At 38.7% G+C, this 23638-nt stretch overlaps 1 protein-coding gene across 3 annotated transcripts in view; it reads left to right on the forward strand.

Annotated features, from left to right (window-relative positions):
* The first annotated feature begins 969 nt into the window (after positions 1-969).
* CRB1 (crumbs cell polarity complex component 1) overlaps positions 970-23638 on the forward strand; it is a 140298-nt gene continuing 117629 nt past the window's right edge. For 2 of the 3 annotated variants that reach the window (XM_055319423.1, XM_055319426.1), the window contains exons 1-3: positions 970-1429; positions 20239-20434; positions 23427-23566. In XM_055319423.1, the coding sequence (XP_055175398.1) occupies positions 985-1429; positions 20239-20434; positions 23427-23566 (781 nt within the window). In that variant the 5' untranslated portion in view covers positions 970-984. The remainder of the gene's footprint in view (positions 1430-20238; positions 20435-23426; positions 23567-23638) is intronic. The other variant, XM_055319424.1, reaches the window with a different exon arrangement.

Below are 23638 nucleotides of genomic sequence, written 5' to 3' on the forward strand. Positions count from 1 at the left end.
TAATTTGTCATCTGTAAGATGTGCATAATAACACCGTGTTGCTGTGCAGATCAGAAATCATTTATGTGAAATATTTGGCAAGCTTGGTACAAAGAGTAGGGCTTCAACAAATAGTTGGTCTTTTATTTTGTTTTAATATTTTCATTTCTTTATGCTTCTATTCTTATTTTTTAAAGATTTTACTTATTAATTCATGAGAGACACACACAGAGAGGGGAGGAGGTGGCAGAGACACAGGCAGAAGGAGAAGCAGGCTCCATGCAGGGAGCCCAATGTGGGACTCGATCCCAGGTCTCCATGATCACACCCTGGACTGAAGGTGGCACTAAACCACTGAGCCACCAGGGCTGCCCTATGCTTTTCTTTTTAGAACATAAATGGTCATTGTGATAAAGCAGGTAAACCAAGTTGTAACATTCACTTAAATATTGGTTTCAGTTAGACTATATTCAGAGACAATTTTGTGCCTTATTTCCCAGTATACTCCAAAATCCTCCATGAGAGGATGTGAATTTCAAAAGCGTGTGTGTATAGGACAATTTAACAGTTGCTTCAATTCACCCCCATTGCTCAACGGCACTTGGCCTAGAGAAAGGGACGTGGAGAAGCAAAGAATCTCGAACCAGCTATTTTTGTTTCTTATTAGTAACGATATGGAAAGATTTGACAAATCATTATTAATGAAAAACCTCATTAGACATTATTTGACAAAACTCATCCAAAGAATGCAGCCAACTGTTTTTCATTAATGAGTTTGAGATGGCGTAGGAGCAGAAGGACGATCTTTAATTTTATCCTTAGCCATTTATTTGTAAACTTCATCTTGGTATTTTTTATTTCCTTGTAGATTCCTTTTGCAATAAAAATGACACCAGGTGCCTCTCAAATTCTTGCCCAAACAATTCAACATGCGATGATTCTTCAAAAGACAACAATTGCCATTGTTCAGATGCAGCCATTCATGTGGACAAAGACTGTGACAACATGAGGAATCCATGCTTCTCCAATCCCTGTCAAGGAAATGCCACTTGTGTAAACAACCCAGGAGAAAGGAGCTTTCTCTGCAAATGTCCCCCTGGTTTTAGTGGGACAACCTGTGAAACTGCCATTGTTTACTGCGGCATAAACCCCTGTCAACACGGAGGTATTTGCCATCAGGACCCTGTACATCCTATCTGTGTCTGCCCTGATGGATATTTTGGAAGATTCTGTGAAAACGATCTTGATGAGTGTGCTTCCAGCCCCTGCCACAATGGGGCCATGTGCCAGGATGGAATCAATGGCTATTCCTGCTTCTGTGTCCCAGGATATCAAGGCAGGCTCTGTGACCTGGAAGTGGATGAATGTGTCTCAGATCCCTGTAAGAATGAAGCTACATGCCTCAATGAGATAGGAAGATACACTTGTATCTGTCCCCGTGATTATTCCGGTAAGTGTTATCACATTGGAATACCAGAGGATGCAATTAGCTTTCCCTTTTTTTTTAATATAACAGAAGCAGAGGTGACTTCTTATGTCTCATCCAATTGCTTATGAAAATGGTCTTGGCAGGAATTAATCACTAGATAGAAAGCTTCCTAAACCACTGAAAGTCCTCGGAGCCTGAGTGCTTGCCAACTGTCACTGTTGTTGTTCTAGATGGAGCCGTTACATTATTTAAATCTTATTTTCAGTCTAGAATTAGTGGGCTCTATGGGGCCTAGATTTCCAGGTCAGGGCCCTTCAAGTTTCCTCATGAGAAGATTTCTTTTGTCCTTGCTGCGTGTGTCTGCAAATGCCCAAAGCCTGCCACGGCAGCCTCCTGGGAAGGTGGGCCATGAGATGGATAGATGTTAGGGGACTCTAAAGTGCAACCAAAAGATCAGTGATAATAAGGCTGACGGAGCATGGCAAATAAGATAAAACACAATTTTATTAATAAAGAAGTCACTTTTAAAAAAATAAATAAGTCACTTCTTGTTTAATTTCTTGGAAATAGCCAATAGTAGTACCTCATATCTATTAACAAAGTTTCTGTCGACCTGGTATGTTATTACAGAATAACAAGATGACCATTGCCCACTAACAGGGTCATGCTATTTATTATCCTCATGCTCAGTCTCTGTGGTTCCCATCCTCCTGAACCAGTTACCCATTTTAATCACTTCTTCATGGTGACCGTCTTTCTTGCATTGTTTTCCTTTTTGGATTCTTTACAGTAAGGGAACAACTCATGTAGTCTACGCTTTCTCACATTCATTCATTCTAACTTCTGCTCGCCACTTTCCTGTGCTTCCTGACTCACATCTTTGTGGCATTGTTCACATTTTAATGCCACTATCCTCTTATCTCTTGCCACTTTTGTAACCTCCTGTGGTATCTGGCTTTCAGCTTACCTTCTTCTCTCAACCCTTTCACACTTCTTTGTCTTGTCATTATTTTCCCAAACCTGTTAATAAGCAATACAATCATTTGGAAAGTACTCCTTTTCAAGATTTATACCAGAACCCTCCAGTATCATCTGCTAATATTACCCGTTCTAGAAATATCTCTTTTATAAAATAGCTATATCCCTAGTTGCTCTGACGTGAAATCTGCTCCTTTCCCGCGATCCCCACCTACAACCAATCTTCAAAATCCATTTGGACATCCAAGATGTCTTCCAATGAGCTCATCCACTCTGTTACCAATGCCTTGGCTCATGTTCTCCTCATTTTGTGTATGCTTACTATACCACCTCCTAGACTCGACCTCCAGCCTCAAGTTGTTCTGAACAGTGACTCTGAAATAATCCTTCTAAAATAGCTCTGACTGTACCATTCCTTCTGAAGAAACTTGAAAGCTTCCCAACACGCAGGACTATTTTAACTTCTCATGGAAAACCCTCCACAGTGTGTCCCTTACATATAAGCCATATCTCTATAACCTCTTCCCCCAAAGCATTCCATTTTCTTGAACTGTCCTCATTTTTTCTTCAAGTGGTTTCCCTCCCTCTGGGATGTCCTTCCTCAATTCAGTGTCTAGTCTGTGAAGCTCTGGACTTTCAGTACTTCATTCACCTCACACCTCACTCAAGAAGCATTTCTGATTTACTGTCTGCTGACATAATACTTTTAAGCTGCTATGGTAATTATTATTACTTCCGTAGTGGTTTGCACCTCTATTGAAGAACTCTGTCCTGTTCTTCAGATAAATGTATTTTTGTCTCCTCCCACTGAAGTATTATTAGTTCCTAAAGGACAGAAGTCACGTCTTATATTTATTCATCCATTCATCAATATTTTTGGTGTATTTATTATATGTCAGTCATTGTATTAAGAAGAGGCACTGTTCCCAAGGTATAATAAATAATGGCTGCTTAATAAACCATTTCTGAATTGTTCTAATTGTCTGAATTCTTTTCATATATTTCTTGGCACCTTTTGTTGGTAATGAAACTAAGGTAAATAGATTAACGTTTACCTTCTGGGTGCATATGTTATGATGGTAGAATGATGTGTTAAGTAGAAAATCATTTTATTGATTGCCTTTCATTACCAATACTAAGCTAAAAGTTATGAGGAACAGTGGCAAGGCTTTATGAAGCAGTACTTAGTCGTGGAGATCTCCATATTTATATACCAAATCCTCATATCCATTGTTGAAAATTGAGTTACAGCAATTTCAATTTCAGTTTTTAAAATTTTTGAGTAAACATAAGAAATAAATTTTTGTGGGGCTGGTGTAGTATTGTTTTTGTTTATAACGGTCACTTTTTTATAAAGAATTTATTTATTTATTTATTTATTTATTTATTTATTTATTTATTTGAGAGATGGAAAGAGAGTGGGCAAGAGAGAGAGAACACAAGCATGGTAAGGGGCAGAGGGAGAAGCAAGCACTCCACCGAGAGCCCAACTCGAACCCAGGACCCAGGGATCATGACCTGAGCCAAAGTCAGCAGCTTAACTAACTGGGCCACCGAGGCACCCTTGTAACAGACACATTTAAAAACCACTATGGTTTATTAAGATAGTGTCTTCTATTTCCTGCTGCTAGTACGCTATTGCAAATGGTAACTAAAAGAAACACACATGAGATCAGAGAAATGTTTCAGCCACTTTCCCTATAGTGTTTTGAAATAGTCTTATGATTGCAAAACACAGCTTGAAAAATGATGTTTTACAATGTGTTCTTACTTTTTACATTTCAATTAATTGGATTATAATGAATCCTTTCAGTGGTATAAATTTAGGCATAAAAGACGTCAAGGGTATATTCCAAATGTAGTAAGGTACCTACATTATAAGGCACTTTACTCTACAATGAATTAATTTATACTGCGGATATATCATATTCCTATTGGGCCCAATGAAAATCAATGCTTTTTTCTCATCATAACACTAGCTCAGAGCCCACAACGAGGACACTTCCCTTGCCCAAACCGTGGTATAATACAGTTGTTCCTATTTGACTATGTTCTTCTCCTGTTTTCTAAGAAATCAGCTAAATTTTATTATTTTAGCTCTGCTGACATAAAGGTAACTTGCTTACAGTTTAAATGACACCCATCAGGCAGTAAGAATCATGTTTGTTATTAGCTGGTTAGGGTTATTCGGACACAAAGGTGTGATTTTAGGCTTGATCACCAATCTCCACAAGTAGAATAGCCTGTATTCTGGGAGCTCATCAGTGGTTTCCAGCCCTGACTAGACATTAGCCATTAGCTAGAAAGATCTGAAACAAAGATGCTCAGATTCCACCTTCGGGGGGTCAAATTTAATGGACAATTCTAATGTATAGCTAAGGCTGGGAGCCAGAAATTAGATTTATATGAACTTAATTTAGAAACTTTTCTTGCAATATCCCATCATTTAGACCCACAAGGAGGCTGGCCTACTTCAGTGCCGTCTCATGGCTACTAGTGCTTGTGGCAATTAATGAGAAACCCAAAGAAGGTCTATAGGACCAAGGCCAGTTAATGAAGAAACCCAGAGAAGGTCTCTAGGACCAAGGGAAAGGCCAGAGCTGGGAAGAGAAGAAAAAGACTATTAGTAATCAGCATGGATACATAGATACTCTGGCTCAACCCAGACCTCCCAATGAATCCTGGAAACTATTACAATAACCTAGCTGCTGTGTGCTACATCCAAATTTAGAGGCTCATAAAGAACGTGGCTTATAGGAAAAAGCCTGTGCTCCTCAGAGCAGCAAAGTAAGAAAACGTAATAAATTTTAAAAGACAGGGAGGTAGGAGAGGAAAAAGAGCAGTAGCAGACGGAGAGAGGGTTCCCACTGTGGGAATCCTGCTCTGTGCCCTCCGCTGTGCTTCCTAAGTGGTGATTCATGAACTCCAGAATCATAGGCTCAGAGAGAGGCACTGAAGATGCTGGGGAGAATATGGAAGGCATAAGCAAAAACTCTACTTTAAGCTGGAAGTACACAGCTGCAAACTTTTTTTAATGAAAAGAATATTCAGCCTTGAGTATGTGACTGCTTTTAGTTCAAGGTTTTGCAATGTATCATTCTTTCACTGGGATCTTCCTTTAAAATGAGCAGATTGACAACTGAACATTTTCACTAATTTAAGATGCCTGAAATATGAGAAAAATGGGGCTACAAGAGGGTAGGGAAAAGGCAATTCGATGCATGATGAAGCAAAACAGTGTAGGCAAATATCTTATTTCCTTCATTAAAAAATGGGTTGTTGGCATAAAACAATCTTGTGGAAAATAAGAAAAAAACCACTTCGTCAAATTTACTTATTGACTGGAATATGCATCTTTGTCTCAGAAATGAAAACATATGGAAAAATTCATTTTATATTCAAGAAAAGGTGTTAGCGTGTGGAGACTAGTGAGAAGACTAGTTGGCAGACTAGTTAGGTGGAAAGCCACTGCAATGCCAGGGGTAAGACATTAGGACCTGGCCTGGAGCACTGACTGTAAGGATGAAGGGGAAGGTGGGTGTGGGCGTTCCGAAGAAAAAGACTCACTTGCCATTTATTAAAGCCAGGATATTCCCAAATGTATTGTATCCAAGAAAAGCTTAAAGTCTCTAATATGAAAGATAAGAATGCATTACAAGTTCAACTTCCATTTCCAACTGAATGAATGTATCTCTATCATTGGTTCTCAAAGTTTAGCCTGCATCAGACTCACCCAAAGAGCTTATGAAAATATAGTTTTTGATTTAGTGAATTTGTGGTGGGGCCTGTGCATTTATTACAAGTTCCCATGCGATACTGCTGCTGCTGCTGCTGCTGCTAGTGGTATGGGAACCACACTTTGAGAAACCACTGATGCAGGCAATTATGTGGATTTTCATGTGACAATACAAAGTTGTGTGTGTGTGTAGTACTTTTGATAGTAACAGTTCTGGATAAAAGATATTAATGAAAATAAATATCTATTGAATTCATTCAGTCATTAATCTTGTCAAAATGCATACTCACATATGTATATTTATTGAGTTAGCTATTGTTACAGGTTCTGTGAATATAAGAACAAAGAAAAGTGATGAAAAAGTCCTCCTACATTCTAGAGAGAAGAGATAGACATGTATAAAATAAGTAATAAATAAAATATATGGTAGGTTATGTGGTGATAAAGACAATGGATTAAAGTAAAGGTGAAACAAAAGGGGGGAATTAGGAATTGAACTTTAGGTTGAATGACCAGAGAAGGTCTTACTAAGAAGATGACACATGAATAAAGTTCTAGAGAGGTAAGAAAGGGAGTCAGGCAAATGTCTTGCGGAGTAGAATTCGAGGCAGAGGAACAGCAGATGCAAAGACCCTGAGGTCAAGAGCGCTGAAATGTTTGAGAAGCCGCAATGAAGCTGATGTGCCTGGAGTGGAGTGACCAAGGCGAAGGAGACATAATAGACTATTGGGGCTTGTGGGCCATTGTAAGGACTTTGACTCTGCTCTTAATAAAATGAGAAGTTGTTGTATAGTTTTGAGCAGAGGATTGAAATAATTTGATTTACATTTTAAGAAAATCACCCGCCTGGTTATGTTGAGGATATTTTGAACCAGGTGGTTCGGTAGAACTGGGCGCCCAACAACACAGGAATCCAGGTCACTGGACTATTATTAAATAGGAAAAGACAAAAGAACAGTATCAAGTTTTAACAACAACATCATTTTTCCTCTTTTAAAATTTAAGAATCAACAGAGAAGGTTCGTGGATCATGCCAACAAAATGTGAGCGTACCTTTCCTGTCCTGCTCTCTATTGCCCTCTGGTGGGACTTCTAGATTATTCCCGACAGGTCTCTCCAGACTAGTTGGAGTAGCAGGGTTTTCCTCACTAGTTCCTATCAACCCCAGTGTCATACAGTCTATCACATGCACACCTGGAACTTCTTCTACCTCTCTGCATTACATGGCTACTCATTTATAATTTCCTATCAGAACTTCTTCTATTAATCATTTTTTAATGTTCTTTTCCGTATCTTCTCCAATAGTCCTCATCCATGCTGATGAAGAAGACTAACAGGTATGATGTCGCTAACTCTGATGCTGCCATTCCAGTGGCATTTATCAAAAGCATAATTTGAATTTCAGTCAATGTGGAGATTTGAATCTAGGCTTCATGTTCCATCCTTTCTAAATATATTTTTGATCAACTAAACCACTCTCCTAATGTCATTTTTTATGACAAACCATACAGATAATTTAATGTTCATGAAAATAATGTGGGGAAATAAACATTATATCATAAAATATAAGCTTATTTCATGAGAAAAATTGCTATTATCATTATGTTTACCACTATTACTGAAAGTTTTGTACTGATTACAAATTTAATACATAAATCATTTGATGAACTTAAATCAATTTATTGGGTATAAGTATTAATAATCATTTATATAAAGATATGCAATATAGAAGACATGAGTTTAAAGGACATTTAGGGGATCCCCGGATAGCTCAGCGGTTTAGTGCTTGCCTTCAGCCCAGGGCGTGATCCTGGAGACCTGGGATCGAGTCCCACATCAGGTTCCCTGCATGGAGCCTGCTTCTCCCTCTGCCTGTGTCTCTGCCTCTCTCTCTCTCTCTCTCTCTCTCTCTCTCTCTCTGTCTCTCATGAATAAATAAATAAATAACATCTTTTTTTTAAAAAAGAAAACATTTAAATTTCGTTTTTGTGAGCAACTATCTAAATAGCTCACATTTTACTCACCACCTAATATGTATCCCCATAATAAATATAGTTCACATCCAAAAGGTGAATAATGTGCACCAGCCAAAAAAGAATATATGAATTTCAAGTTTGTATCTTCATATTCTCAAAGGAAAATGACTGTTTTTCTATATGTTCTTAATTATGAAATGGATCATTTTTTGTGATGTCATATAAAAACATTACACACTTGTTCAGGTTTTTACTCAAAACTAGAGTCATGTGAAATCTTTTATGAAGAAATGAAGACACTGGCTTTTGACAGATGTTTGTTGAATGAGTGAACAAAGTAACAAATATTATTCACTCAGCAAGTATTTATGACCTACTTGCATGTCACTGGACATTGTGCCAGGCCGTGGAGACTTAAAGATGACCATGACAAAATTTATCCCGGACAAAATATTCAGTTTATTCTGGGAGGAGGTGTGCAAACAAAACTTACAGTCTCTCTCCTAACAGAATGCTGAGGAAGCACAAGGAAAGGAGCCCGCGACACGGCTTAGGGTCAGGACGATCTTCATAGAAAACATGGCCTAAGAGCAGAGCAAAAATGCAGTTCTTCCAGGATGTTGAACTGAATCTTGGGTCCTCTGAATACATTTATTAGTATTATTATTGTATGAGTAATAATGAGCTGAATAGCAAGGGGGGAAGGACTGCAGAGGTTTTAGAGAGGAGTGAATGTCTCATCTGTCATCTTTGCTTTGACAACTGGTTTGTCTATAAACTACAAGGTTAACCAGGTAGTTGTGGTTGGCATGCTCCATTTTAACCTTGCTGAGTACCTCTCGTAGTGACTTCCTAGCAATCAGTAGGGTGTACGGGCAGGTCTGAGTGAGGAGGGGATGAGCAAAACAATATGTAGTAATACGAAACATGGGCGCAATGGAAAGACTGTGGGATGTGAAAGTAGAAGACAGAGCTTCCAGTCCCAACTTTGATGTGTTCTAGTGGTTTCTAGTGGTTTGATATTGGACAATAATTCTGAGCGTCTGTGTCCTCATTCTAACATACAGGCATAATATCACCTAACTCTCAGGGTCCTGGCGACAGTGAAATGATTTGCTGAAAGCTTTTCCATAACCTATGAAGCCATGAAAATGCTGGTTGCCACTAATTTAGTATCTTTAAATACTGATGCTCCTTGAAATGCTCTAACATTTAACAATATTTACCTATACTCCTTACAGGAATCCTTTCCTCATACTGAATTGCTTTCTTTTTTGAATATATTAGAACCATACTCAGGGACAGATTAACTGAGGTCATAATCTCTGTGCTCTATTTACAAGTTTCAACTGGAAAAAATACAATATGTGTAGGCAAGAATTTAATTTCTGAAGCTGCCAGATAATAAAATGAAGGATTGTAGAATGTGCTAGTACTGTAACATTTCAAATATGCAGGAGGAGTAACAATTATCCTAATGAACAAAAATCACAAGAAAGATAATTGTTATGATTAAAACATTATAATCACAGAGGTGTGAAATGTATAGCATCGGCCTATTTCACATAAAATGCAAATACCATAATTTTCCTATTATCCTCCCAAGAAACTCACAAGATTAAGCAAGGTAGAAACCACTGATAAAAGTAGAGCGTTTTTCAAACATAGCATCTTGGAGACTTTGAACTGGGTTACTCCGAATTAAAGTTTGTACATGTTTTACTAATTTTATGTGTTAAAAAATATACGTACACTTACACATTAAATAGAGGCAGTAGATCGAGGAAGGCACGCATATTAATTAGGAATGTAATATTTCAAAATCAGATGAGGCCTTCGTACATGTTACGATATTTATGATCGGAGTATGGTGGGAGGAAGAGCATACAGATGGACTTAGGAAACAACATCTGGAGAAGAAGAAGGAAGGAAGGAAGGAAGGAGGAAGGAGGAAGGAAGGTGGGTTTGTCCACACTGGGAGAGGCAGTAGGACATGGGGAAATAGAGAATTTCCGTTCTCCTCAAAGTAGCATCAGATTCAAGAAAGCCCAAGAACGGGCTCCCTATTCTCTGCTCTTAGGGCTGGCTGGCAGGAGCCAGACTTTGTCCCCCTAGAACTTGCTCTAGCCTCCCGTGATTTTTCTAGAAAGATGAGAATACCAAAAGAGCGTCAAGAACACTCTTCCACCTGCACCGATGATCAAAGGAGTGGACAGGAGGCCAAAGACCATCAGGATCAAGAACTCCAGCAAAAACCGAGGTTAAGGTTGACAGCAGAGGTTCCTGCAGTTGTGTCGCTCTGGGAAAACAAGACCTGTAGAAGCGAATACGATTCCCAGATCTCTGGTGACAAAATAAGAAAATCAATTAATTCATGAAGAAAACGGTACATGCTGCACTCGAGTGAGGGCCTTGGGGCACAGTACCAGACACGGGGGCTCGAAGGTCGGGGACACTAGGCTCCACATGGCCAAGGGCACCTAGTTCCCCGGGGCAGGTGTTAGGGGACCTGCTGGCGCATGGGCCTGGGGACCCCGGAGCCCCCCAGCATCCTGCCCACCTCAGTCCCTGCTCTGGGCTGAGCCCCGGCTCCGGGGAGGCCGGTGCCCCTCCTGGGCCCTTGCGGAGAGCCAGGCATCTGTGCACGTCCAGCCTGCACCTGCACCAAGGACCTGACCTCCAGGAGCCTGGGAGCTCGGGAGCTCTGAAGCCTTGCTTCGTGGCCCCAGGATGCCCTGGCATAAAAGACACCTGGGATCAGTGTGTCTCCAGGAGGCCTGGGTCCGCACCAGGCAGCACGTTCAAGGGGGTCTGTGGTCAATTTGCAGCCATGGCTTCCAAGTGAGTCACAGGGTTGGGGCTCCCCTCCTCCCAGGAGGATAGGCAGGTGGTTGGCACCAGACCCCAGCTCCACGGGCCTGGACAGTCCTGGCTGTTGAGGACTTGCTGAAAGGGTATCACAGGCCTTGCCAAGGGGGCGGTTCAGGGAAGTCAGGGATCTGGAAGGCGTCCTGGGTCTGGAGAGGCCAGGTCACCGGGGTGTGCCTCAGAGGGAATAAGCACCTGCTTGATTCCAAGTCCCAAACCACCTCGTGAGGACCATTCCCCTTGAAGGCAGGTCTGGGGGAATTTTACCATCTTGCCAGGGCCAGGTGGAGCAGGCTTGCCTGGGGATCCTCCAACAAGACACATGAGGGAGTCCTAGTACCTGGAAAGGCCTGGCTGCTGGGGTCTTGGTGCCAGAGAGCTAACTGAGCATATTGGGCTGGCACAGCTCTCTGGAGCAACCAGGCCAGGAGCGGGTTCAGGAGAGGCTGAGTCCCTGCCGTGTTCTGTGGGGGGAACCAAGCGTCTGTGAATGTCCAAGGCTGAACCTTCACAAAGACACTCTATATCCCCTTGAACCAGGTATCTCTGGAATTCTGAAGCCTTACTTGGAGGGGACCAGGGCACCCTGGAATGAGAGACATATGGGATCCCTGGTTCCTGGAGAGGCCTGGGTCCCCATCACATCCAAATGGGGAGTGACTATTGCCTGTTGCCAACTTCGTAGCCATAGTATCACATTGTATTGTGGGGGGACGGGTACCCTCCACCCACGAGGCTATCCAAATTGTGAGGCTGCAAAAGGCTCCAGATGCCCAAGGCCTGGAGAGAAGACCATAGTGCATATCTGTGCAGTGCAGTTCCAGGTAGTCAGAGATTGCAGTAGAATCCCATCAAGAGATGCCAGTTCCTTGGAGTGGGGATTTAGGGAACAAAGCATGGAATTCCATCCTTTACTTAGCTATCGGCACCTGGTCCCCTGAAGGCAATCTAGTGGGAATATGACTGTCTTGCCTTGGCTTGGTAGATAGGCTGGTGTGAGGATCCTCCAATGAGAGGCCAGGAAGCCCTGGTCCCTGGAAAAGGGAAGCAAGATCACTGGAGTGGACTCCTGCAGTAATAATAAAATATTAATAATATTTATAAATAAAATGATAAAATAAATACAGTAAATAAATATTATAAAATAATATAAAATATAAATCAATTTTTGTATTTCATCAGAATTAATCACTGATAATTACATTGATTTCATATACACTAAGAGAGAAAAAAAATCTGCAACTAAAATATAATACAATGCCAGGACACTCTTGATTATAAAATGCATCATAATTCTTAGATTTAAACTTAGGACAGAAAAAAAGAGCAGTCTTCAAATTGATAAAATTCAGTCATCTTCCAGGGATGAATCCTACACTTATAAAGTCTACTTTAAATGACTGTTTTGTAAAACGTATTTGTTACTCTTTGGTATCCTCAGAAAAGATATATCTAAATGCACAAGTTAGAAATAATTGGGTAAAAACCCACAGATGTTCCTATTGAAAACAAAAAAATCTGCCTTTAATCTCTCATAGCATCTTGCTGATCGATATTATGCTTTTTTCACACTATTAATCAGAGCATGAAGTCATCAGCCTCTTCGCTCTTTGCTCTTAGGTTGTTAAAAATATTATAACTATGATATAGAGGAGAAAAATGTAGTATAAATCTATAGCTGTAATGGAAAAATGGGGCTACAGTACCTCTTTGCCCTGATACTTGGTCCAGACCTGCACCGATAACTGTTGTAATCAATACAACACGCATCATTCTTCAAATAACCCAGGAATAGTGTGTATAATTCTTGTTCAAAAGGAAATATTGTGCATAGAGGCCTGTTAGATATTAAATTTTTGGGTGGACTCTGAAGCTTAAGATGATAACCAAAAGCTAGAGTGTAATTATTTCCGAAGCATGGGCTCTGCAGATAATGAGAAAGGTGTTCAGAGTGGTCTGTCAATGCCACGCTGCATGTGCTGCGCACCCTCTCCCCACTGTAATGAGTGCTGAGCACATCAGTGACGAGACCTGCTCCAGGCTGATAACATATGATGTGTGCTATCTCGTGGCACAGAAGCTTAACATTGATCTATAGTTGCTGAAAAATGCATATTGAGGTGCAGAAATCTCTAAACCCTGATCAGAAGTTTAGGGCACTATCATTGAGAAACACTATTTTGTTTTAAACATTTGTCAGAGCCATAAATTTGTCTTTCCAGCTTTTGATTTAGAGTGTGCCCCGGGCTCGCAGAAGCATTGAGGACCTCTCCTGGCAGACCAGATTGCCTTCCAGGACAGATGGTCGATTCGTCCATAGCTATGACTGGATCATTCATTCAAAATTCACTGAGCGTTCTTTTTTTTTTGGGGGGGGGAGCACTTTCTATATTTAAGAATATGCACTAAATGCTACGGATCTTAGTATTGAAGGACAAAAAAAATTCACTGTGATGGTTTTGTAGATCATATGAACAAGTAAGCATTTACAGTAAAATATAATACATATTTTTATATTACAGGAGATTATTAGAGAACTGTGGAGTAGATATAAGCAGTTAAGTATAGTTTCTAGCACCATGTGATACTTAAACTCAAATTTTCAGAACTAATTAGAAATAACTGGGGTGGGGGGGGAGTAGGAATGAGGAGTGGGATATTACAAGCAAGGCGAATACCTATGTGCAGCCTAAAGACATGAGAGATGGTGGAGCTGCAAGAGCATCATTGTAGGCAGTACAAATAGGGTCTGCATTTTTTTGAATCTTTTATCTCATGCCAAGGTTTTATCCTGGAGACAAGAGGTACTGTTTATAAACTTGGCGCAGTGATATAATCAGATTTGTATTTTATAATGATCACTCTCAGAAATGTAGAGAATGACTTGAGAGACAGAAATCAGGAGTAAGAAAAGAAGAGAGACGGCAAGCATGCGAATAAGGCTGTGGCAATGGGGATGGCCCTCTAGACCCATTTCCGTGGTGGAATGGCAGAATTTGGTGACTAATTGGAATGCGCGAAAAATAAACAAGATGATGATGACTTCTAGAAATCTGGCTTGGGTGATTTGGAGATAATCCCATTCATTGAGAAGAGAAGTTCGTCAAGGAAAAGGGTATAGGGGATCATAGAGGGTGGATTGAGGACAGTTTATATTTGGAATTGTAGAATGATGACTGTTGGGATAGGTGGACAAGACAACCTATAGATAATGGGAATCAGAACAGTAATCTTCTAGGTCCATAGTCTTTCCTTAAATGCAAGTTAGGGTAAACACATTTTCATTTTTTTCCAAAGTGCCTTTAATTCCTTTGCCTTTGCTGGAGTTTGGCATTTATCTGATGAAACCACTTTCTATGCAACCCTTATTAAAGGTTTGTTTTTGTTTTTTTTCCTCAGCTTTAAGGACCAAGAGGCAAGTTTGACTTTCTCATTAACTCACTCCCGAAAGACCACTGGTTCATTATTCACTTACCCCTTGCACCACTCTTTTCTTTTCCTTATTTCTTAACCTCCAGGACACTCCCAGTATTTGCAATGACTTCTGTTCTTTCCCAGCCAACTCCTTCACTTTCGGTTCAATTCAGCAAAATGTGCTAAACACCTGTCAGGAGACAGGTGTTTGCTACACACTGACAATGTGTATCCTTGAAGAACGTAAAGCACTGGGCTGTGATGTAGCTTCATGGCTAGTAGCACAGGTTCTAAACTCAACTGCCTGTAATCTAATCCCGGCTCTACCACTTTCTACCCTTTTGGTCTGCATCAGGTTTCTTAACTTCTCTATGCTTCAGTTTCATCGTGAAGAAAAATGAGCATAATGATAGTATCTCATGGATAATTTTTTGAAGATCAAACAAAATCAAATAATGTTCATAAAATACTTAGCGCAGTACCTGATGTGAAATAAGCTCTCAATGAATCTCAGCTATTACACTCAATAATAAGAAAGGATCCTTGCTTTAAAGCAAGTTGTTGGAGATAAGCAAGTGACAAATAACAAAGTAGAATGCTGTAAATGCTATGAAAACACAAGAAGGTGGAACCAGTAAGGAAATCAGGGAATGCTTCCCTGAGGATGGGGCATTTAACATACGTCTTAAAGGATGATTTCATCAGATGGACAAGAAAGAACCTTCCAAAGCCTATGCTTTGGAGTTAAATATACTCTAGCTTTTGGTTATCATCTTAAGCTTCAGAGTCTGCCCCAAAATTTAATATCTAACAGGCCTCTATGCATAATATTTCCTTTTGAACAAGAATTATATGCAGAAATTATATATTCCTGGGTTGTTTGAAGCATGTTGTATTGATTAGATGTATTGATTAGAACAATTATCAAGAAACTTGTACACAATCGATGTATCCAAACTCTTGAAGGTAGGGCTATATGGGGAGTTTGAGAAAAAGAAAATAATCTGATACGATTGGCATATAGAGTGATGATAGAATTGTGAAAGGAAATGAAACCGGAAGTATTACCAAGGTTTTTAGTTGTCAAAATGAGAAGTTTTGCCTTTATCCAAATTTAGCTAGGAGCTATTACAGAATTTTATAGACCATGCTCTTCCAATTTCTTGAGCTTCCTATTTTAAAGGACCTCCATCTCTATCCCACTACAGCCAGCTGTACACTGATGCGGCTTCAGGTTGGACCCTCTCATCATTCCAAATTGCTTTACCACCAAAGTTCTCACCACAACTTGAGTTTCCAATGTCCTTTCCTTTGGTTGAATTCTTACCTCATTTTTAGCAGTATATCAACCAGGTGGCTTCTCCATTCACATACTGTCCAAAGCTCCTTTTCTATTTTGATATCTCCTTGCGAGCCTGGACTTTGTGGAGAGCTGTTCTACTGATGTGCCTGTATTGTTCTCTAAACCTTGTTCTTGACCTGTAATTATTTCCTTGCAGCTCTCCAATTCTGGAAAACCCCTCACTGTCTACTCTTTTCTCCTAAATTAAATTCTATTGATCTACCTCAAATATTTACTACCTAATCTGGGCTGTATATTTACTATTGCTCACTAGCTACTTATCTGTCCATTGTAGCCCTTTAAAAAATCATATTTAGTATAGTGATTGCTCCGAATTTGTCCAGCCTCTAGCTCCTGTACTCTCGGTATGCCATCTATATTTGTTTTAATGGAATTTGAAGCTTTTCCAAATTCCCTTCCAGGAATATGTTTGCTTCCAAAGCCTTTTTTTAAAAAAATTTTTTATTCTGTCTACCCTGAGGAATTGAAGAAGGAATAGGAAAGAATAAATAGATTATAGGTAATACCTACATTCCTTGAGCATTGACTATAATCCAACCTTGATATTAGCAATGGCAGAGCGGAGCTTAGACCTGAGTAGTGTTCCTTCTCCTCTTCCATGATGAATGGCAGATGAAAAGGGAAGAAGGAAAGTAATAAATAACTCATACAGTTCTTATAATTCCCTAATTCAGCATGATACAAAAAGTACTTGTTGTACTCCTTTGAGAAAGCATTTTATCTGCCTTGCATGCTTCAATAAACATTCTCATAAAACTATTTAATTTCCATCTACCCAGATCCTGTGTAATTCTCTCTGCTCTACCGTTGTGTACTATGGTGGCTTGGGAATCATGTGTGTCCAGGTGTCTTTCCAAAGTTCTATAAGTGAAGTGGAGACAACATCTCTCCTAGGATCCCAACACTTATCTGGGGTAGTATTAAATCCCAGCTCACCTAGGATGAGGCTATGGAGTCAGAGACTTCAGCTCCAGCTTCATTTTTGCTACATCTTTAACCCTCTGCTACATCTTTAGCTCTCTCAGCTGAGGTGGGCCACAGACTGAACAGTTCTGCTCATTTGAATACTCTACTCAAATCTTTCCCATCTCAGATCTGTGTATCAATCAGGTTTTGGGTCAGGAAAAAAAAGAACTTATTTATGTGTATCAGTTATAAAAAGTTTAAATGGGAATTAAGGGCTTATACAGAGGGAGGCTCCGTAATTTGTGGATTCTGCTGCAAAATAAGAACGTGGGACTCCCCCCACCCTGTTCAAAAATTATTAAGAATTTCAAGATGGTGACAGAAAAACAAACCAAGCAGGAGACTGTTAGGATCCAACTGTGACCTCTCCCAACACATAAATTCCTCTGTTGAAGTTCTGAACCCTATGTCAAAGTACCTCAGACTGTGACCTTATTTGAAAACAGAGTTCTTGCAGATATTAGTTAAGTATTTGGCTGTGAGAAAATTTCTGAACTTCTTCTGACAGTTAATGCAAATTGAGTAGTTCAGAGTGAAACTATCCCTGGCTGTCAGGAATTAATGATCTGACATCTTAGGTCACCTATATTTATGTAGGGATGCCTCTGTGGATATTAGCACAGTATTCACTATAGTGAGTTACCAAAACTAATGACATCAGGAATTTTTTTTCCTGTCCTATACTTTCTTCTTTTGGTGCAGAGTTCTCTTTGTCCTATGTTATTTTTTTTCCATACCCTTTCTATTTTCTTATGTTTCATACTATTAACTATTAATGAATTCCAACAGATTGGTTGGGTCCCTGGGTGGGTTTTTGTGAAAGAATTTTACAATTATGAATTTTCTATTTCTTAGACAATCAACCACAGAAGTGCTACTCACTGTGACTCTATCAATTTCTATTACTATATATAGTTATAATAACATGGTGCTGTACTTATTAACACGAGGCATAAAATGAATGTTTCCAGATAGATTGACCCCACAGTTCAGGTGTTTTTGAAGGTTGATTAATTGTATATTTAATGGATATAAGCATGTGGCAAACAATAAGCATCCAAATGAAAAATGAAAATCATAGTTAGTTATCCAGATGTTTAATCTTTGAAGCCAGCATCTGGAAATACAAAGACATCTGGATGACTGATTGCACTTACCACATTTCATCTGGCTACTTTGGCATCACACAGACATTGACCCAATCATTTTTGTCTATATCAGCAGCAGTAATAAGCTGCAATAAAAATCATATCGTTAAGTACTATCAAGTCAATGCACATAAATCACCCCAAAGTAACTAGCTGATTTGAAATTGCATCTAAACTCTTGAAATACATTCTTATACGTATATTAGGGTAACTTTAAAACTAAAGTTTTTGAGCTACATCATATAAGTGGAACTTCAGAATTTAAAATAATGGTTTATAATGTATTTCTTCAGCACTAGGAAGTAATCCGGGTATATATCAGATGAATACGTGAATTTTATTTGAGTTATAAAATAAAATTTAGGAAAATTTTAACAAGTTCTAAACCACTGGTTTGGCTTTATATGTTAATACTTTCCAGCAAATATAGATGACTAAAATACTAAAGGACATAGTTCAATATCATATAGGCAAAGACTCTATGGACAACTGGATAGACAAAAGAACGGGAATACATAGTGAGAGGAATTGCAGGAATACAGTCATTGGGGAGTAAGAGACACAGGGGAGAATGCATGTGAAATCACTTTGCCTTGACCTTACATATGGCAGGTGTAGAGTAAGTGCCAGTTGCCCTCTAGTTAGAGAACACAATGGAAACCCACGTTGACTGAACATTCCTGGGTGGGCATAGTATGCTCTGCTTAAAGTTACGATTGACCATTGTCATTTCAGGGGAGGTAATTTTGTGCCTTGTAAGTACTGAAAACTAACCCATTATCATTTTAGTTGCTATATATGTTAAGAAAATAATCATAAGAAAAAGTATTTTAAAGAACTTACTATTTTTGTCTTATGTACATTCTTGGAAAATAGAGATATCTATTATCATATTATTTTGCATGGCAGAAATAGAGATAAAGCATTGCTGACAAGCCATTTCAGAAAGAGAATGAGAATGAGAATTGCAAATCTGCTGGCCAGTTCAGTGTTCTTCTCTGGACCTTACTGATGCCAAGTAGAACAGATATGATTGATCTCATTCCCAGACCAGGTCAAAAATAGCCATGCCTCAAAGAGCAAGCTATTTACCTTGCAACAAATACTGTTCCACAGCTTTCTATTTTTATCAACATAAAATTTAACTTTTAAGTTTTTTTCTTCTCAAAAAACATCAAATTTAACATGCTGGCATTCCTTTCAACTTAGAATCTAGTCACAGTTGTAAATGGTCAGCAGAGTGAGACTCTTCTACTGCTTTTTCTGTCAGGAAAGGGGACACATAATCAAACTACTAACAACGTCTGAGTCATTTGAAAATCCTTCAATATCATTTTAATACACAATTTATTATCCGGAGTTATAGGCATAGAAATAGAGATAAGTAAATATAAGTATCCCCCCTTTTGTATCTTTTAAAAACGTAGGCAAATTTGTTGTACACCAAATATGACTTTGATAGATTCAGCAGGGTAGTTTGTTATCTCCATGTGAGTACGTTTGTAAACCTCACCTTCTTTTGTTTGGTAATAATCTTCACTTACTATTTGGAGGGGAATACATAAAGATTTTTTTTATGTAACATTACCTTAAAATGAAGTAGCTCCTAGTAATGCCACTAACTAAATAAGGTTTAAGGCACAAACTGATTTCCTATTTTAAAATAGTATTTTACAACACTATAGAAAATCTAAATGTGAATAAATTCCATGCAAAAGGAGCACTTAAGGAAATAATTGTAATTATATTTGTACAATAAATATTGTATAACAAGTATTGGGTTTTTTTTCTAATGACATTTGCTGTGTTCCACCTACTATCACAAGCATTTTAGAACACACTATAATTGTAATAATAATCCTTTAAGATAATTACAAGTACTGGTCCCATTTTTCAGGTGCAGACACTGAGTATGGAAAGGTTAAGGAACTGCTCATGGTCACACAGCTAATAAGTGGCTGCACCTAGATCCCTACCCAGCTTATTTGGCTTTGGAGTGTGAGCGTTTGCCCACTTCTCTATAGGATGCCGCACTAACTTTTAAAAATAATTTAGAAACATTGACCAGTCCCTTTTAAGCTTCCAACAAAAGTACAGTTAACAATGACTTTGTTCTAAAAATGCTTCGTCTCAACCGACTAAAAAGCCACAAGCTGTTATATGAAACAGTTCTTTGTAAGTAGCAGCTGCTCTGCATTGTGCAACTTCCCACAAGCATGCCAAAAAGTGAGTATCAATTACAATTAAAGAGGAAAATTATTTTGGGTAACATAACATTTGACAAGAGCCTTGGTAAATAAAGCACTGGCTAAGCACTGGGAGCTAAAGAATTAATGCTGTGCTAAAACTTCTCCTTTCTTCTGTGCTGACTTTCTTCAAAGGTGTGAACTGTGAAGTGGAAGTTGATGAATGTCAGTCCCAGCCCTGCCGAAACGGTGCCACTTGTCAGGATGCTCTGGGGGCTTATTTCTGTGACTGCAGCCCTGGATTCCTAGGTTATGACTGTGAGCTCAACGCTGATGAATGCGCCAGTCAGCCCTGCCTCCATGGAGGGCTGTGCGTAGATGGGTACAACAGGTGCGTTATCTCCTATGTTTGGGTGATTGGCTTGGAGAGAACTCACGGACCAACAGCTTTTGCAGAACCACTCTGCGGAATTTGGAGATCTTATGTCCTCAGCTTAAAATGTATGCATTGCTTTACACTTTAAGTGACCAAAAGTAGTACCTTTCAGATTTTACTTAAAAATGCATCTTTCGGAGATCATTTGCCCCAAGAGTGAGGATTTTCCAAGTCACTCTTATAATCCTTCCCTTAGAACTTGTATAGTACAGAAAAGGGCCAGCTTTTTAATTCCATGAAATACAGTTGTTGTAGATAGGGAAGGTGCAAAAACAAAGCTAGAGATCAGGCTATTTGTAAATATTAGGTTGTATTTACATAATACCAAGCATATAAATCAAGGGGTGAAAATAAATCCTTTAGGAATTTTAAATGAGCAGTGTTGGAAAAGGCAGTGATATCAAATTGATTGTATCTTGAGTTTTCAGGCTCTCGGGGAATTGGGTGAATTCCCAATATATACTTTTAAGAGAGTATAATGGCGAGAAGTAGCCATGTGATCCTGCTCCAAAGTAGATTCTATCATTGGCTTTTCAGTAAAATAATAAACAAACAAATGAATAGATGACACCTTAATACAATCTATATAATACATTTAAGTAATGGTAGTTGAATTCATAAAAAATATTTTAGAGAACTTTCTGATACCTTTTTTTTTTAATAGGCTCCACTCAGTGTGGAGCCAACATGGTGCTTGAACTCATGACCCTGAGATCATGAGCTGAGCTGAGATCAAGTCAAATGCTTTAACCGATTGAGCCACCCAGGTGCCTCTAATACTTATTTTAACTATAAATATTGAGTTATCAAGTGCATAACAATTTGAACAGCATTAGTACTTAATGTCTTGTTGGATCTTCCAACAGCTCAGTGGAAGGTAAGATGAGCATTAATATTTTCCCATTACATTAAGGCGTCTAAAGTTCAGGGAAGTTAGGTGATTCCCACAAGTTCACACAGCTAATTCTTCACAAAGGAAGGATTAGAATCCAATTCTCCTTTATTTAGTAAGTAAGACTGAATTGATCCCAAATCTGAGTTTCAAAGAGAATCGGACTCAAAAGAGGAACAGCAGTAAAAGGCACAGGTACTTCAACTATATCCAGCAAAATGATGTAGTTTTAAATAGAACAAGGTGGGCTGCCTGGGATAAGTGACTGACTCTTGGTTTCAGCTCAGGTTGTGATCTCAGAGTCGTGGGTTTGAGCTCTGAGTCAGGCTCCACACTGAGTGTGAGGTCTGCTTAAGATTCCCTCCCTCTCCTCCTGCCCCCTCCCCCCTCTCTCAAATAAATAAATAAATATTTTTTTAAAAAAAATAAATAGAACAATGTAGTTGTATATTTCTTTTGTAACCTACAAAGCCTAACTTTTAACCACATTCCACATCTTGCCTCTGACTTTCAGTTTTAACCAAATCATTCTCCAGGGGCAAGAATATACATTCCTGAAGGCAGATTACTGGCCAACATGCAGCTTCCAAACAGGCACTCCAGAGGAAGAGCAGGAGGTCCTCCCATCAATGCTTTGCTGTCTCTAGAAAGCATCAGGACAGAAAATACACAAAGCTTTTGCTTCCTATGGAAATGCAAGCAGAACAAGGCTAACTCCCGCCACCTTTCATTTCTTCCACTAATGTACCATGAATAATTTCTCTATTTTACCTTTATCTTTCTTACCACCTAAGAAGGTAAGATTATCTTTCTTACCACCTAAGAAGATTGAGAAGATAATCACAAGGTCAACAAATACAACTTAATTTTAATTCCCCACAACAAAAAAATTAACAAATTTGCTGTGAGGCTAATGGAAAGTCAGAAACTACACACACACACCACACACACACACACACACACACACACACACACACACACACACAAGGTTCTTGTAGACCAAAGGAATATGCAAAGAGAGTTTCTAATTCTAGGAATTGAGGCCCACTGGCCAGCCTTAAGTACATGGTTCTTCTCCTTAATGTCTTATATGTAGTAGCTTTTTAGTAAATATTTTTAATTAGTAAGAGGATTTCTCACTGGAAATATATATAAAAATTATAATAATATATTATACTTGCTAATATTTCAGTTTCCTTTAGTGAAATATTAATATCTGTGTTTGGTGATAAATATGCACATAAGCCATAGTGAACAGGATTCCAACTCTATAAAATCATAGGTGTTCTTTCAATGACCAGACCTTCATTTTATCTGGGTCAAGTGTGCAAGCTCACATTTTTACAATACTAAATCCTTGAGATCCCATCTAAATTAAAAGCCTCCTCCTGATAAAATCAACAAGTCTCTCTATCAGATTTGTGTTTTGAGTGTCAGATAATCTCACCCAACCAATGAATGTTTAGAAATAACAGGACTCAAATATTTCTGTAATCTAAACATAAGAGAACATAAGTCACAATCCATATAAATGAGGGCTTTTCCTGTTTTTTAAATAATTTATTGTTTCATTTTTCATAAGGGACCTTATTAATGGACTGTATATAAAAAGAATGGCACAGTGGTATAAATCATTCTTTACTGCCTTCCAAATATTAACAACTTTATTTAGTACTACTTGGTAGTAATTTAGTCAGCATTTTCTGATGCTTCAGATACTGTGTCTATTCTGTATATACACATTTAATTATCACAATAACCCTTGACATAGGTATTATTATTCTCAATTTATGGATGAGAAAACTGAAGTAAATAATCATGGTTTCCCAATAATTTTGCATGAAGCCATACTATAAATTTTAAAAGATAACCATATATTAGTGTGGAAATACATAATATTTTCAGGCTTATAGAGATAATTCCCCAGAATTTTTGAGATAAGTATTAAAACCATGTCTTGGGTCTCAGATTGATGGAGAGAGGAAGAGACATAATAAAGGTATTTGATCTCAATATGACCAAAAGTTGATGTGAAAATTTCATTTTACTCTCCAGCTATAGCTGTAACTGCACGGGTAGTGGATTCACCGGGACACATTGTGAGACCCTGATGCCTCTATGTTGGTCAGAACCCTGTCATAATAATGCTACATGTGAAGACAGTGCTGACAATTACACTTGTCACTGCTGGCCTGGTAAGTGGCAAAGTTTCTTCCAATTTTTTTTTTTTTTTTGCTTAGAATAGAAACAAATCACTTATAGCAAAT

The sequence above is a fragment of the Nyctereutes procyonoides genome, unplaced genomic scaffold, assembly GCF_905146905.1.
Source record: "Nyctereutes procyonoides isolate TBG_1078 unplaced genomic scaffold, NYPRO_anot_genome, whole genome shotgun sequence".
NCBI lineage: Eukaryota > Metazoa > Chordata > Mammalia > Carnivora > Canidae > Nyctereutes > Nyctereutes procyonoides.